The sequence below is a fragment of the Clarias gariepinus genome, chromosome 12 (assembly GCF_024256425.1).
Source record: "Clarias gariepinus isolate MV-2021 ecotype Netherlands chromosome 12, CGAR_prim_01v2, whole genome shotgun sequence".
NCBI lineage: Eukaryota > Metazoa > Chordata > Actinopteri > Siluriformes > Clariidae > Clarias > Clarias gariepinus.
Window position 1 is genome coordinate 16,512,679 of NC_071111.1, and position 13,921 is coordinate 16,526,599.

General features: G+C 35.3%; 1 protein-coding gene across 1 annotated transcript; it reads left to right on the forward strand.

Annotated features, from left to right (window-relative positions):
* Nucleotides 1-194: 194 nt before the first annotated feature.
* Nucleotides 195-8,078, forward strand: LOC128533907 (aldo-keto reductase family 1 member D1-like). The gene is made up of 10 exons (XM_053508137.1): nt 195-467; nt 977-1,124; nt 1,228-1,395; nt 3,427-3,543; nt 3,642-3,719; nt 4,307-4,429; nt 4,525-4,634; nt 6,655-6,820; nt 7,671-7,753; nt 8,014-8,078. The coding sequence occupies exons 2-10, from the start codon at nt 1,032-1,034 to the stop codon at nt 8,054-8,056; spliced, it is 981 nt and encodes a 326-aa protein (XP_053364112.1). The 5' UTR covers nt 195-467; nt 977-1,031; the 3' UTR covers nt 8,057-8,078.
* Nucleotides 8,079-13,921: the final 5,843 nt, after the last annotated feature.

The window sequence follows — 13,921 nt, forward strand, 5'->3', positions numbered from 1 at the left end:
GCAATACGAAAACTAACCGTTCACGTCGCCTACTTAGCGCACTAGATGTTTGAATTTACTCAATTTGAAACACAGTCAGCGTACCGAGGCCGCAGTGGGATGACGACGGAACGCGTCGTGTGCCAAACTTCCTCCTCCTCAGTGTTATGCGTTTCTCTTCACGCTATGCGTTTCCCCGCCTCCCGATTCACGTTTGGATTCCTGAGGTTGGGGATAAAAGAAAAGGTTTTCAGGGGTTTTACTTTTACAAGATGTACAACAAAGCGAACCAGAATTACTGACTACTATCATTAACCGGTTATCTACTAACTGCCTTTATTAGTTTTATATTTAACTAATAATGCACATTTAAACTTTCTTTGAAGTTGTGGATCCGATAAGGGAATACAATCTGATAAAGCAAGTCCTGTTTATTTGTGCTCATTTTCCTCGCTTAAACTCCGGGTTGAAGTTCAAAAGACTCAAAAGTAAGTAAGACTGTATGTAAGTCCACCCCATTTGAGTTATTAGTTAATTGTGCTTTCATATAATCATATTTTAATCTATATTCTTTCCACAATTTAAGTTGTCTGACTTTTTTATATCATCCATATATTTATATCTGTTTATATCTCTCTATACACTGTATATCATAAGAGATTATATAAACCCTGCTCCGAGGACTTTCTACCATGTAACATAATAACCCTTACATATACATACAATATATATATATATATATATATATATATATATATATATATATATATAAGCATTTCACTGCATATCGTACTGTGTATGACTGTGTATGTGACAATTAATTCTTTTTTAAATACCCAGTTATTATGTTATATGATAGAAACGTTTCTGCGCTGTGCACACCCCTGAACAAGGTTCAACAACCAGCATGTAAATGTGTATTAATGTGTAATGCTGGCAATCGCAGCATTACACATTAACCTGTGTAAAGACATTGTGCATGTGGATTTCCTTGCAGAACTGTCCCGAACTATACTCGTGTTACTTAGGAGCAGATAATTTTTCATCATAACATGGAGCTGACGGCAAAAAGTCATTCTGTGACCATGAATAATGGGTTGAAAATCCCTCTTATGGGTATAGGCACCTATGGAGACCCTCAGAAGGTAAGGGCGTGTTTACTGATTTCCTCACTTACTTCCCTGATAAAGTTGAGATTTTCCTTCTCAGAGAAATTCATCTGTTTTGGCTTTTTATTTTTTTGACTAGACTCCCAAAGGAACAGCGTATAACGCAGTCAAGCTGGCCATTGAGGTCGGATACAGGCACATCGATGGAGCTTTAGTGTATTTCAATGAGCATGAAGTGGGCCAAGCCATTCGAGACAAGATTGCTGATGGAACAGTAAAGAGAGAGGATATTTTCTACTGTGGAAAGGTAAAGGATGAAAGCCGATGTTTATTGCTGATTTGTTGTGATGCAACATTGTCTGTGAAATACTGAGCAGGGGTTAACAGTTCAGGGTGTGCTTTAAATCTTCATGCATACTGGAAATGCATACTCACAGCTTAATCATTCCACTATCAGAAGTATTTCACTACGTGTCAAAGCAATTCTTAATGGCTATTTAAAACCCTATGTATAAAATAAACTAAGTATAAACATTGGGAAGGAAAGTTCTAAATTTGGTCTATGTAGGAGACTTTTGGAACACCTTGTACTTTTAGTATTTGCACTGTTGCAGGCACTGTAGTACAGTACATCTTAAAGGATCATGTTTGGTCATGACTTGGGATTAGTGGAGTCAGAATGCATGAAGTGACATGTTCACCAGGAGTAGCTCTATTGCAAAGACAGCCCGCTGACATAATTCATATGATATCACTTATAAATATCTAATTAATTTCAATATTATCTCTGCATTTTAACATTATTATATTATATTCTAATAGAATTATTATATTATTCTATCTAAATTTCTACATCTTTTTTTTCCTAGAACTAAATGATCAAGAAAATGTAATAGGTTAAAAAAAATAAACTATGAAACTAAATGAAAATAAATGTGTTGCAATTTTAATTTTAACTTGTTTAGTCTGTGCTTCAATTGGTTGCATGGTTTTTAAAACCTATTAAATTCTTTGTCACTTAGTCACTAAGCGATAAATCAGTGGTTATGGTTAAACATTAAGAAAACATGGTGGATTAAAGAAGATAGGTTTGTTGAATTGCAGCAGCAGACAGAATATCTCTATAATGTCTACTAAGTCTGGGATTTTTTGTTTATGAGGGAGTAAAACCGATTGACATTTACAGAAGACTTACCTGTAAGAAGACAAGCACAGTATGGCCTTAAGACTTTTAGCTGCAAAAAAACATCTGGGCCCGTATTTACAAAGCTTTTTAGAATTCTCTCAGAGAGCTCCTAACCATGGCCTAAAAAGTCCTAGCTGAGAGTCCTAGACTAGAAGTGATTTAGAAAACATCTCAGAGGAACTCTGAGTAAGAAAAGTACAAAAACCTTGATCTTAGTGAGGAGGTGCGGTTGGCCCCGTTGCTAGATATGACGCAACAATTCAAGGAATGTAATTGGTTGATAAAAAATGTGTAAAGGTCTTAAAATGCGCTCTTTGTGAAAATAGAATATATGATGATAGAATAGACAGTTATTTTTATTGTATATTTGTATAGTTATGAATGTAGGCTACTTTATGCAAAGTTTATGTTATAGGCTAAATACTTTAAAGTTATTTAAAACAGCCAAATGTTGAAAATGTGTCTACTTTGGAAGCAACCAATTTCCACACAGTAGTTACTATATTTAACTTCTTACATGTATTAACCATTCTGATTTTATTACTCATCCATTTCAGTTTGATGTAATTAAAATGACTCACCTTTTACCAATTTACATGATTGCAGGACAGTCTGTTTAAGTTGCTCTTTTGGATGGTATGTAGCCAACAATCCAGGAGAGATGGAAGGAAGTAAAAGAACAAGAAATCCAAACTAGTCAGACAAACAGTGTTTACTTACGTTTAGTGTTTGGAGAATATTTCTTCTTTTTGCCATTTTGTCCTCTGCTATAAAAACTCTTAAGCCTATAAAAAGTCCTTCTCTCTACTATTAACAATTTTTACCTTATGAGCTGTTTTTAGAAATTATGTTTTGGAAATAATTTTTATCTTTACTAAGATTTAGTCCTAAATTTAAGGGGAAATTCTAAGAAAATGTCATAATTCTAAGAATTTTCTAAGAATTTCATCACTAGGAGCAACTTTTAGGCTATAGAAGCTTTGTGAATACGGGCCCTAAATGGTGCAAACATTTTAAAGCATGTCCATGAATGACAATGGGTAACTTTATATTATATATAACTATAACTATATATAATAGTTATTTATAGTTAATCATATATAAGCATGTGTATATGTGAAAATCTAACCAGTGTTATCTCTCTTGTCTCAGTTATGGAACACATTTCATCCTCCTGAGCTTGTAAAGCCAGCACTGGAGCGAACTCTCAAAGCTTTGCAGCTGGACTATGTGGATCTCTACATCATCGAACTCCCCATAGCTTTTAAGGTCCTTACATCACCTTCGCATGTATATAATACTGAACAAAATTTATGTTTCATTTGTTGTGAATTGATTGGATTTGGCTTTATTTTTTATTTCTCTAGCCAGGAGATACTTTCTATCCAAAAGATGCAACTGGGAAGTATATTTATCACCACACAGACCTTTGTGCCACATGGGAGGTACGAATGTGTTTTAACCTCAGTGTCCAATACTGATTAATGCTGCAACCATTAGACCAAAACCTACATTTTTTTTTAGCATTATTAAGGAATATAAACCTTGTTGATATAATTAGGATCCTGAAAACTCTCACATGTGTGGGGGATATTTTTATGCAGATGTTGGAGTGGAGTGAATGTTAACGGAAACTAAAATGCTTAATCTTTTTCTTTAACCATATTATTGTCTCTAAGGACAAAACCATGTCATGTCATGTCCAGTGTTGCACTGAGAATAGCATGATCCAAAACCTCACAGAGAAACATTTAATAAAACCTTCCTTTTTTATATATATTAAAAACTTAGAGAAGATGTGATAAAACATTTTGTTCTTAAACACAGCATGAGACATCTTCTTTACTTTGTGTTTGTTCTATGGTTTTACTTCAGTTATTTAACTCTGAACAGAAAGGTCAAGATTCCTTATTATTTATTTGGCTTACATAAAAGTTTTTATATGTAGTGTATGCAAGCCATTATGTATAAGATATAGTGTGAATAATGTGCACAGTTTTCTCATCTCTTTTTCATCTTTCTCCATTTCCAGGCATTAGAGGCATGTGTAGATGCAGGGCTGGTAAAATCCCTCGGAGTGTCTAACTTCAATAAGCGGCAACTGGAACTGATCCTGAATAAGCCAGGTCTAAAGTACAAACCTGTGTCAAATCAGGTAATCTGCCACAGCATAGCAAGTCAGTGAAAAGATTTTTTTTAAACTTAGCCGCATGATTATTATATTTGTTTTATTACTTTTTCCAATCATAGATTGAATGCCACCCATACTTCACTCAGCCTAAAATGATGGACTTTTGTAAGCAGAATGAAATTGTAATTGTTGGATACAGTCCCCTAGGAACATCCAGAGACCCATCTTGGTATGAAATACTTTACATTTACATTAAAATACTTTACATGTGCATTAAAATACTTTACATGTAAGAAGAAAGATAGACAAGGCCTTAGAGGCATAAAAACTGAGTACAGTTCTGTGACTTGACATTAAAATTATGGAGAAACTATTATGATTATAAAAAATTATTTTTGTATCAGGACATAATTTTCTATAAAAACATGACCTGTAATGTAATCAGTTTTTCAGAATAGGTTTTGTGTAATACAAGTTTGAAGTCGAAAGAACAGTAGCTGTACTTTCGGGTTGTTTTTAGCTCATCCAGTAACTAAAGACAACCCAGTTGAACACATGATGCAAAAATGTTCTTTTTACGTTTATTTATTTATTGAGCATAATTATTTATCAATGAATATCTTTGTCATGAAAAGTATGTGAACCATTGCTTTTAGTGAGTGACTAAACTGCTCTTTTTAGGTTAGGCTTTTTTTACAGCATATTATTGAGGTCTGGACTTTGGCTTCTGTTCTGTTTTAACCATTTTATACTTGTTTGCTTAGGGTCATTGTCTCGCTCCATGACCCATTTTACACAAAAATTTCAGGTCATGGACACACACTGACATTTTCCTATAGATTTTGCTGGTACAATCTAGAAGTCATAGGTCAATTCAAAATGGCAAGAGATCTTGGATGTTGATGTTGTCTTCATGTTATCCAGGGTTCTCCATGAGAAGTTCCTTTGCCATTGCAGTGATATTTGCTGTATACAAACGCATTGGGAGAGTAAAAGAGATAATGAATTTCCTCCATTTGTATGAGGATTGTTCAAGTAAAACCAGGACTTTTGATTGCACAAAACACAAAAATGTGAAAAACACTAAAACTCTACCTTTATTTCTCCATGTACAGTTCCCACAGACAGATGTGTCTCTTCTACACACAATTGTGTTTAATTAGTTTTTTAAGGATTAGGCCTTCCGCTTGCTGAATGTTTGCAGGAGCAACTGCAACTAAGGTAGCCGGGATTGTGATTCACAGATATATGGCTTTTTTTGTTTTGTTTGCACAATCCACATTTTTTTACTGTGGCGAAGAATCTCCTCATCGTACTGTGCTTCAAGTTTTCTGTAACAGTCAACTGGTCAAACACCCTCATTTACCAGAAATTTCATGACAAGTCAAAGGTTTGACGTGAAAACCCTTAAATATATTGTGCCTCACAGCGGATTGGTGGATTTGAAAAATTATTTGAAAAATGGTTTCGCAACCTGGTGAGCATCGATAACACTCTTTCTGAGGCCTTTGACCAAGGCAAGGCCCACTTGTATAAACCTATATAGTAAAAAAACAGACCTTATTAGCAAATGTGCAAGTTTATGTTCTTGAAACATGGGTGGGCCTGCTAAACTCACACCTGATCGCCATCCGCTTAACTGAAATTTGTTTTTGAATTTCTTTAAATTAATTTGTAGTGCTAGAGGTTCACATGCATTTTTCAACTAAGATATGTAATGCTGGATATTTTTGCTTAATAAATAAATATAACAACTACTGTATAGTACAGTATGTTTGTCTTGATTATGACTAATCAAGAAAAAAAGGTTGGCTTTTTTCTTTTTTTCTTGTTTAGTTATATAGTAGGACTTCACATTTCAGGTCATATTTATATGCAGAATTACATAAAAATCTAAAGGGTTCGCAATTTTTTTTACCAGCACTGTATATAAACTGGGGCGAATAATCTGGATACAAAATTGCCATTAAAGGGTAAAGGGTTAACAAAAAATGTTCTACCAGCACTGTATATAAACTATTGCAAAAATAATTGTCATCTAAATAATATTAATCAATGTTCATAAAAATGCCCTCTTAATTCATAAATCTACATAAATTAAGGATACAAATGTTTTTACGAGGTAACAGGAAGTTCATGAATAACAGCTTTCTTGTGATGATTGTGAATTCATTCATTCATGTCCAGCTGTAATAAATAAGGCCAGGTGTACTGATTATTGCTATTCTGTTTTTCCCCCTGTGGTACAGGGTAAATTTAAAGTGTCCCCCTTTGCTGGAGGACAAGATTCTGGTGTCCATTGCTAACAAGTATAAGAAGACCACACCACAGGTTGCACTTAGATTCAATGTACAGCGGGGTGTGGTGGTCATTCCCAAGAGCTTTAACCCAGAGCGCATCAAGGAGAATTTTGAGGTTTGTATATTCTAAAAACTGAGTTGTGCAGTTGTGTTTAAAAAATTTAGGATATTCTTACTATACATACAGACTTTTAGGAGGGTACTTAAAAGTTCTACAGATGTTTCACAAATAATCAAAATGGGTTAAAAAAAGATATGGTATAAATAGTAAAAATAAAAATAAAATGTGTAATATAATAATAATAATAATAATAATAATCATCATCATCATCATCATAATCATCATCTGATTATAACAGGTCTTATTATTAGGTAAATACAACAACATATAAATTTTTTCACCATGCCATTATTTATTTAACAAAAATGAAGCCAAAAAGATGTGGGCAATACTAAGCACACTCTTATTGCTCCCACAGGATTTAAAAGGTTAAGTTGCATTTGATTCTGTTCATCACCAGCATCACTGATTAATTGATCATCAGCAGGTGTGCAAACTTCTATAGAAGCAGAAGTTTTTGGCCCAGATGTGTGTTAACCCAATGGAAAAGACATAAACGATTTGGAGTTCAATGTTCTACAGTGAAAAAGATTATTTACATGTAGAAGGTATTTAAAACAGTTGCCAATTTTCCCAGGAGTAAACGTCCCAGCACATTCACCCCAAGATCAGACCATGCAATGCTCAGAGAAATACAAAAAAACCCAAGAGCTACATTTTAGACCCTGCAGGCCTCTTTGGGCATGTTAAATGTTAAAATCTATAATACCATAATTTAAAAAAGACTGAAAAAAGTACAGTTTGTTTGGATGGTTTGCCAGGAGAAAGCCTCCTCTATCCTAAAAGAACATGAAAGCATGGCTGGGATTCACTGTAATGTATTTGAATAATTTTTTTTTGCTAGATATTTGATTTTTCTTTGACTGATGATGAAATGAAAGCGATCGAAGGGCTTAACAAGAACATTCGCTTTGTGGAGCTTCTCATGTAAGTCATTAAAGCACACATCTACAGTATCAACTGACATGTCTATAAATTTGCCTGATATTTTGTCCAAAGTAGTGTTTAATAAATCGAAGCACAGACCTTATAGTTACTAGCATACAACTTTAACTGCAGCTTAAACTTCAGCTAATTAGCAGGTCCTTCATGAGCTGACTAGGATGTGTCTGTGTGACTTTGGCAGTGAAAATACTAAGCAGTGAAGTGCTCAGAACTGAGCCTAATTGTTGTTTATCTTTTCACAGGTGGAGTGATCATCCTGAATATCCATTCCATGAGGAATATTAAGATAATTTTCTATGAGCAAAAATAAATAAATAAATAAAAAGAACAGCACTGCTTAATATAAATAGATTCCAGCGACCCTGGAAAAGAAATATTTTCTGTCTGTGCATTATCTGTTCAGATAAGTGCTTACACATCTTCATAACAGCAAAGCTCAACACATTTTGAACATGCATAGTTTATTCAGATTGCATGGACAAGTTTACACCTAAATTTACTCAATAAAGTTGATTCAGGTATCAATCAAATATTTTAATCATTATAAATTTTGATTGTACTTAAATGGTTGAGATCATCAAACTAATTTTAATATTACACATAGATAACCCGAGTAAATACAAAATGCTCTCCTCTCCAACTGGGCCGGTTCTAGACAGGCACATATGGGGGGCAGTCAGAAATGTGAAGGGGCATCATGCGCACGTGTGTGTGTGCGTGCGTGCGCTGCAGCCTGTGAAAGAATACACACAGAGACTTGAGGGACTTGAGGGAAATCTAATACCGTATTGTGTAGTGTCCCTTTGTGTAGTGTCCCTTTTTCACACACCGTATTGTGTAGTGTCCCTTTTTCGGCGTATTTTTCTGCTACCACAGATCATTTTATCAAGTTGTAATATATTCATTTTGTAAGTGTATTAACATGTGCTTTCTTAACATTTTAAAATTTTGATTTGAGAGGGCAAGACATTTATTTTAGGGGGCGCTGCCCCCTCTTGCCCCCACATAGAGGCGGCCTCGCTCCCCAATCGACCGTAATTAGCCACATTTTTTTTTTTGCATGCTGAGATAAATTTCACTTGCCACACCAAGGTCTGATTACTACCAGACCTGCTGAATCAAAAAAATTAGTAGAACCTTTCTGACAAAGTGAAGCATGCTAAAAGATCTAAAATAAATTAATTAATAAAAAAAAAAACATATCATGCCTAATCTAAATAAATTCAAGAACAGATAAGAAACAAAGTAATTGACATCTATCTATCAGGAGAGGGTTACAAAACCATTTCTAAGCCTTTTTGACTCCAGCGAATTAGGGTGAGAGCCATTATCTACAAATGGAGAAAATTTGCAACAGTGGTAAACTTTACTCCAAGGGGAGTAAACAACAACTCATCCATGAGCTCATAAAAGTACCCGGAACAACGTCTAAAGAACATCAGACCTCACTTGCCTCAGATAAGGTCAGTGCTCATGATTCAACAATAAGGAAGAGACTGGACAAAAATGGCATGGACGAGTTTAAAGGCAAAAGCCAATGCTGACCAAAAAGAACACAAAGGCTCCTCTTACATCTTGATTATCCCCAAGGTAAATATTCTGATGAGACAAAAGTTAAACATTTTGGAAAGTGCATCCCATCAGATCTGGCGTAAAACTAACACAGCATTTCATAAAAAGAACATCATACCAAAAGTCACACATGGTGGTGGTATTGTGATGGTCTTGGGCTGCTTTGCAGCTTCCGGACCTGGAACACTTGCCATAATTGATGGAACCATGAATTCTGCGCTCTAGCAGATAATCCTGAAGAAGAAATGTCTGGCCATCAGTTTTTGATCTGCTGGGTCACTGCAGGACAACTAATCTGAATCACACCAGCAATTCCACCTCTGTATGGTTAAAAAAAAAAACTAAAATGAGCTTTTGGAGTGGCCTAGTTAAGGTCCAGACTTAAATCTGATTGACATACATACCGTGGCATGTCACTAAACAGGTGGTTCATGTGTAGATACCCTGCAATGTGACTGAATTAAAACAATTCTGGAAAGAAATGTGGGCCAAAATTCCTCCACAGTGATGTGAAAGATTCATTGGCAGTTATCACAAATGCTTGACTACAGTTGTTGCCGCCAACAAGTTATTAGGTTTAGGAGGCAATTACTTTTCACATAGAGCCAGGTAGGTTTAGACAGCTTTTTTCCTCCCTTAACAAATAAAATTATCATTTTATTATGTATTTTTTTTTATACAAAACTGCATTTTGTATTTATTTGGGTTATTTTTGTGCAATATTAAAACTTGTTTGATGATCTGAATCATTTAAGTTTGACAAATATGCAAAAAATGAAAAAAGAAATCTAATACTTTTTTAGAGCACTCTATCTTTTTAACGAAATATTTTTTGTTCTTTATTTCTTTCTGTCTTTCTTTTTTTCGTGGTATAAATAGCATTAAACAATACAACCAAATGTTTAATATAGTTGCAGAATGACTGTGTGTTCAGAGCTTTTCAATTATTTAAAATATATACATCAATTGCTCTTGAAAAGTGTAATAAGATAAACTAAGATTAGATTAGATTTGAATAGGTCAAATATTATTGTCATTGTCCAAAGTACATGTACAAAGCCATTGAAATGGAGTTGGCATAACTAGAATTACAAAAGTGCCCTATTTACAATAAGGAGGCAAATGCAAGCTGTGGGGGTTATGTATGGATGTCTTATGTACAGAACTTGCAGTAAGTATTATAAATAATCAAGTATTATAAATAAATGTTATATACAGTATATATATAAGTCAATTTACAGTTTCTATTTTATACTTCCACTTAAATGGGTTTATGATTTTGTGAAATGTCATTGTATTTTGTACTTGAGGGCCACCGTAGTTACTTGATCTTTGCCAGTTAACAGTTTTAAAGATGATGTTGACCCAGATACATTGGCCTTACATAGATTTTTGCCAGTGTTGACATTAGGCAATTTTCTAGAATGTCTTTTTATGCTGTAGCCATAAGATTTCCTTTCACTAGAACTAATAAAAATCCAAAATCCAGATCAAAAATTTGTTCCAGCATGACAGTGGCTCATACACAATGCAAGGCTGTAAAAACACCACGCCTTACAAGGTAGGAGTGGAGGAACTTGTGTGACCTGTTCTGGACAAAATGAAACAAATATAGGCCTCCTCACCGACCTCCTCACCCATCTACCCAACATGCAGACTTTACTGTCATAAGAACTCACAGCCTTTATTCACTTATGCATGGAATTCACCAGAGCTGCACATATTGTTGCTGGGATCCTCTTCCGATTTTCCATAATGTTATCAGAGAGCCATCCTTGGCCGCTAACAAACACATGAACATGATGAATAGGACATGTGAATTTGCATGGTTAAAGATGTACAGCTTTTATCACTTAAGGTGTACTCACTTTTGTTACCAGCTGTTTTGACAATAATAGCTTTATGTTCAGTTATTTTAGGAGGACAGTGAATCTATGCTGTTATACAAGCTGCCCATTGACTACTATAAAATATATGCAAGTTTTATTTCTATAGTATTTCCTTTTGAGAAAATTAGAGGGGTGTACTCACTTTTGTGAGTGGGTGGATATAAAGTCACGGACAAAACCTGTTTTTCGGACGTATTTTGTTCCTGCTGCTGTGACCTCATAAGAACATTGTACTTTTTTTAATAAAACCAAAAAACAACTAAAATAATGCAGTGTAGTAAGCAGAGTTCTGTATGGGTGTGTTATAACCCATAATAATTGGCTTCCTTGGAAATATAAACAAGTGGTTGTGATATTTGTGTGCATGTATGGCAGTTTATTCTAAAAAAAAAAAAATCTAGTCTATTTAAGTCTAGTCTAAAACTTAATGACAAGTACTGCCGAATTACAAATTAACAGCTGAGAAAAGGATTTAATTGCTTTAAGGTTTTGCTTTGACTGGAAGCAACTTGTGAAGTCCAGACTGGACTCAGATAGGGAACCACTCCATCAACCAGCACATGATGCTTTGCAATTCTCAAATATGTTGGTTGAACTTGTGTAACACATCTTCAGAAATATACAAGCACAGAGCAAACATAAAATTAATATATACGACATTGTAACTAATCACATGATTGACAGAACTTATAATCTCGTGAATTCAGACCATAATCATAACATTTGTGAAGGAGAAGCACCATGAAATAAAACTGGATTGATTAAATGATTCAGTGGGGCCCCAAAAATTAATACACTTTTCTGATAATCACATAATAGCATCAACGATGGTGTGACTACTGACATCTTTAGAAGAACCGTAATACAGTACTACACATTGCTGCTGCAATTCGAGTTTTAATAAAGGACATAGATAACAATTGAAGTGTGTATACATTTTTGGGCCCTTCTGTATATACAGTATCAGTAAAACGTTTAGCCACACCTAATTGTATGGTCTTTTATTTATTTCTACATTTGTAAAACAATGCTGTCCATAATATGCAATAATCTCCTTGGAACAGTTGATAAGGAGATGTCTTTGCTACTTATGCTCTGTGCTTGATGGGTTTTGCAAATGCACTTGATAATACTGTTCTTGCAAGAACTATTCCGGTATAGCTGACCTTTATGTCTTAAAATAATAATTGACTGTAGTTGTATGTCCGCTTATTATGAAAACTACAGCAGGGGATAGAGCTTTCTCTTACAAAGCCCCAAAGCCCCAGTCTCAGTGTTAAGTTTTGGCTAAAAACCTATTTATTTAATCAAGCATTTTTGTAAATAGATTTGCTTCTTAGGTAAAGAAGCAGATCTGGGGGACTCATGGACGTAGAGTATTACGGTGAACTGGTATGTTTAGATGCTGTCCTCCCCACTCTCACTGATCACTCAGGTTTGTTGACGGTGAGGTGATTGGTTGCTTTACATCTCAGGGAGCCTTCATGTCTGTGTTTTCTTCTGGCTCTTCCTTTTAGTTATGCTGTCATAGTTAGTCCTGTCGGAGTCTCTGCTTGCACTCTACAGTAACTATACATTCACATTATACATGATGTGACTGTGACCATACCTAACTGTTATCCTTCCTCTTCTGCTCTCCCCTCTCTTGTTCTCTCTCCCCCTCTCTTTTTCCCTCTCTCTGTCGAGCTACACATGTCGTTCCTGAGCTGCCAGTGATGCAGACTTCCTTTGCCCTCTGGACCAGTCTGACTCATCCTGGTGCCCCGATTCTGGTTGGAGATCTCTTTCTGATGCGTCAGGTGTCTAGGGACGATATCGCTCTACCATGAAGACGGTTTTGGCCTCGACTGATGTTGACAGCTTTTTCTCTGAGGACTTGACTTGGCTGCAGTTGCTCCATAGTTCAGGACTGGAATTTTCTACAAGTCTACCTGAGTCTCCAATAACTAACTGGACTCCATATTAACATTAACTGTTATACAGATCTGCCTGCCACCTAACACACAGTATAAACGCAGATCAATTCCTGCTCTCTGTTTCACCCAAATGAGGATGGGTTCCCTGTTGAGTCCGGTTTCTCCCAAGGTTTCTTTCTATTACCATCTCAGTTCCTAATGTCGCCCTCGGCTTGCTCACCAGGGACTATCTGACCATTTTGATTCATACACATTCACATTCCATATAAACTTAAATAATTAATTTGATTGTGTAAAGCTGCTTTGCGACAATGGAAATTGTTAAAAGCGCTATGCAAATAAAACGATTGAATTGAATCGTCTAATAAAATGTCCCCGGCTTGTACAACATCTGGAAGAAACATCTGTAAGAAACTATTAACTATTGGTAACTTCCTGAGAATATGGGCGGGGATTTCCCGGCAGCCTTTGCGAGCGAGACTTTAACAACTATTTAAAAAAATATTGTATACTTGGTTAATTTAATAATGTACGTACTTAAAAGTGAAAATATGAAGTTAAACGAGAGTCGTGAACATTTTTAAAAATGTAAATTAATGGTCAATTTCACTTCCGGCACCAGCGTGACGTAGTCAGTTCTCTGTTGTGTGAGAGCTACAGACATGTTAGCAGCCTGCCTAGCCAAAACAACCCGCTCGGTTTAAACAATTAAACCTGCAATTTACCAAATGTTGTCCCGCTGATTGTAAATAAATAGCATTTTTTATCTGTGT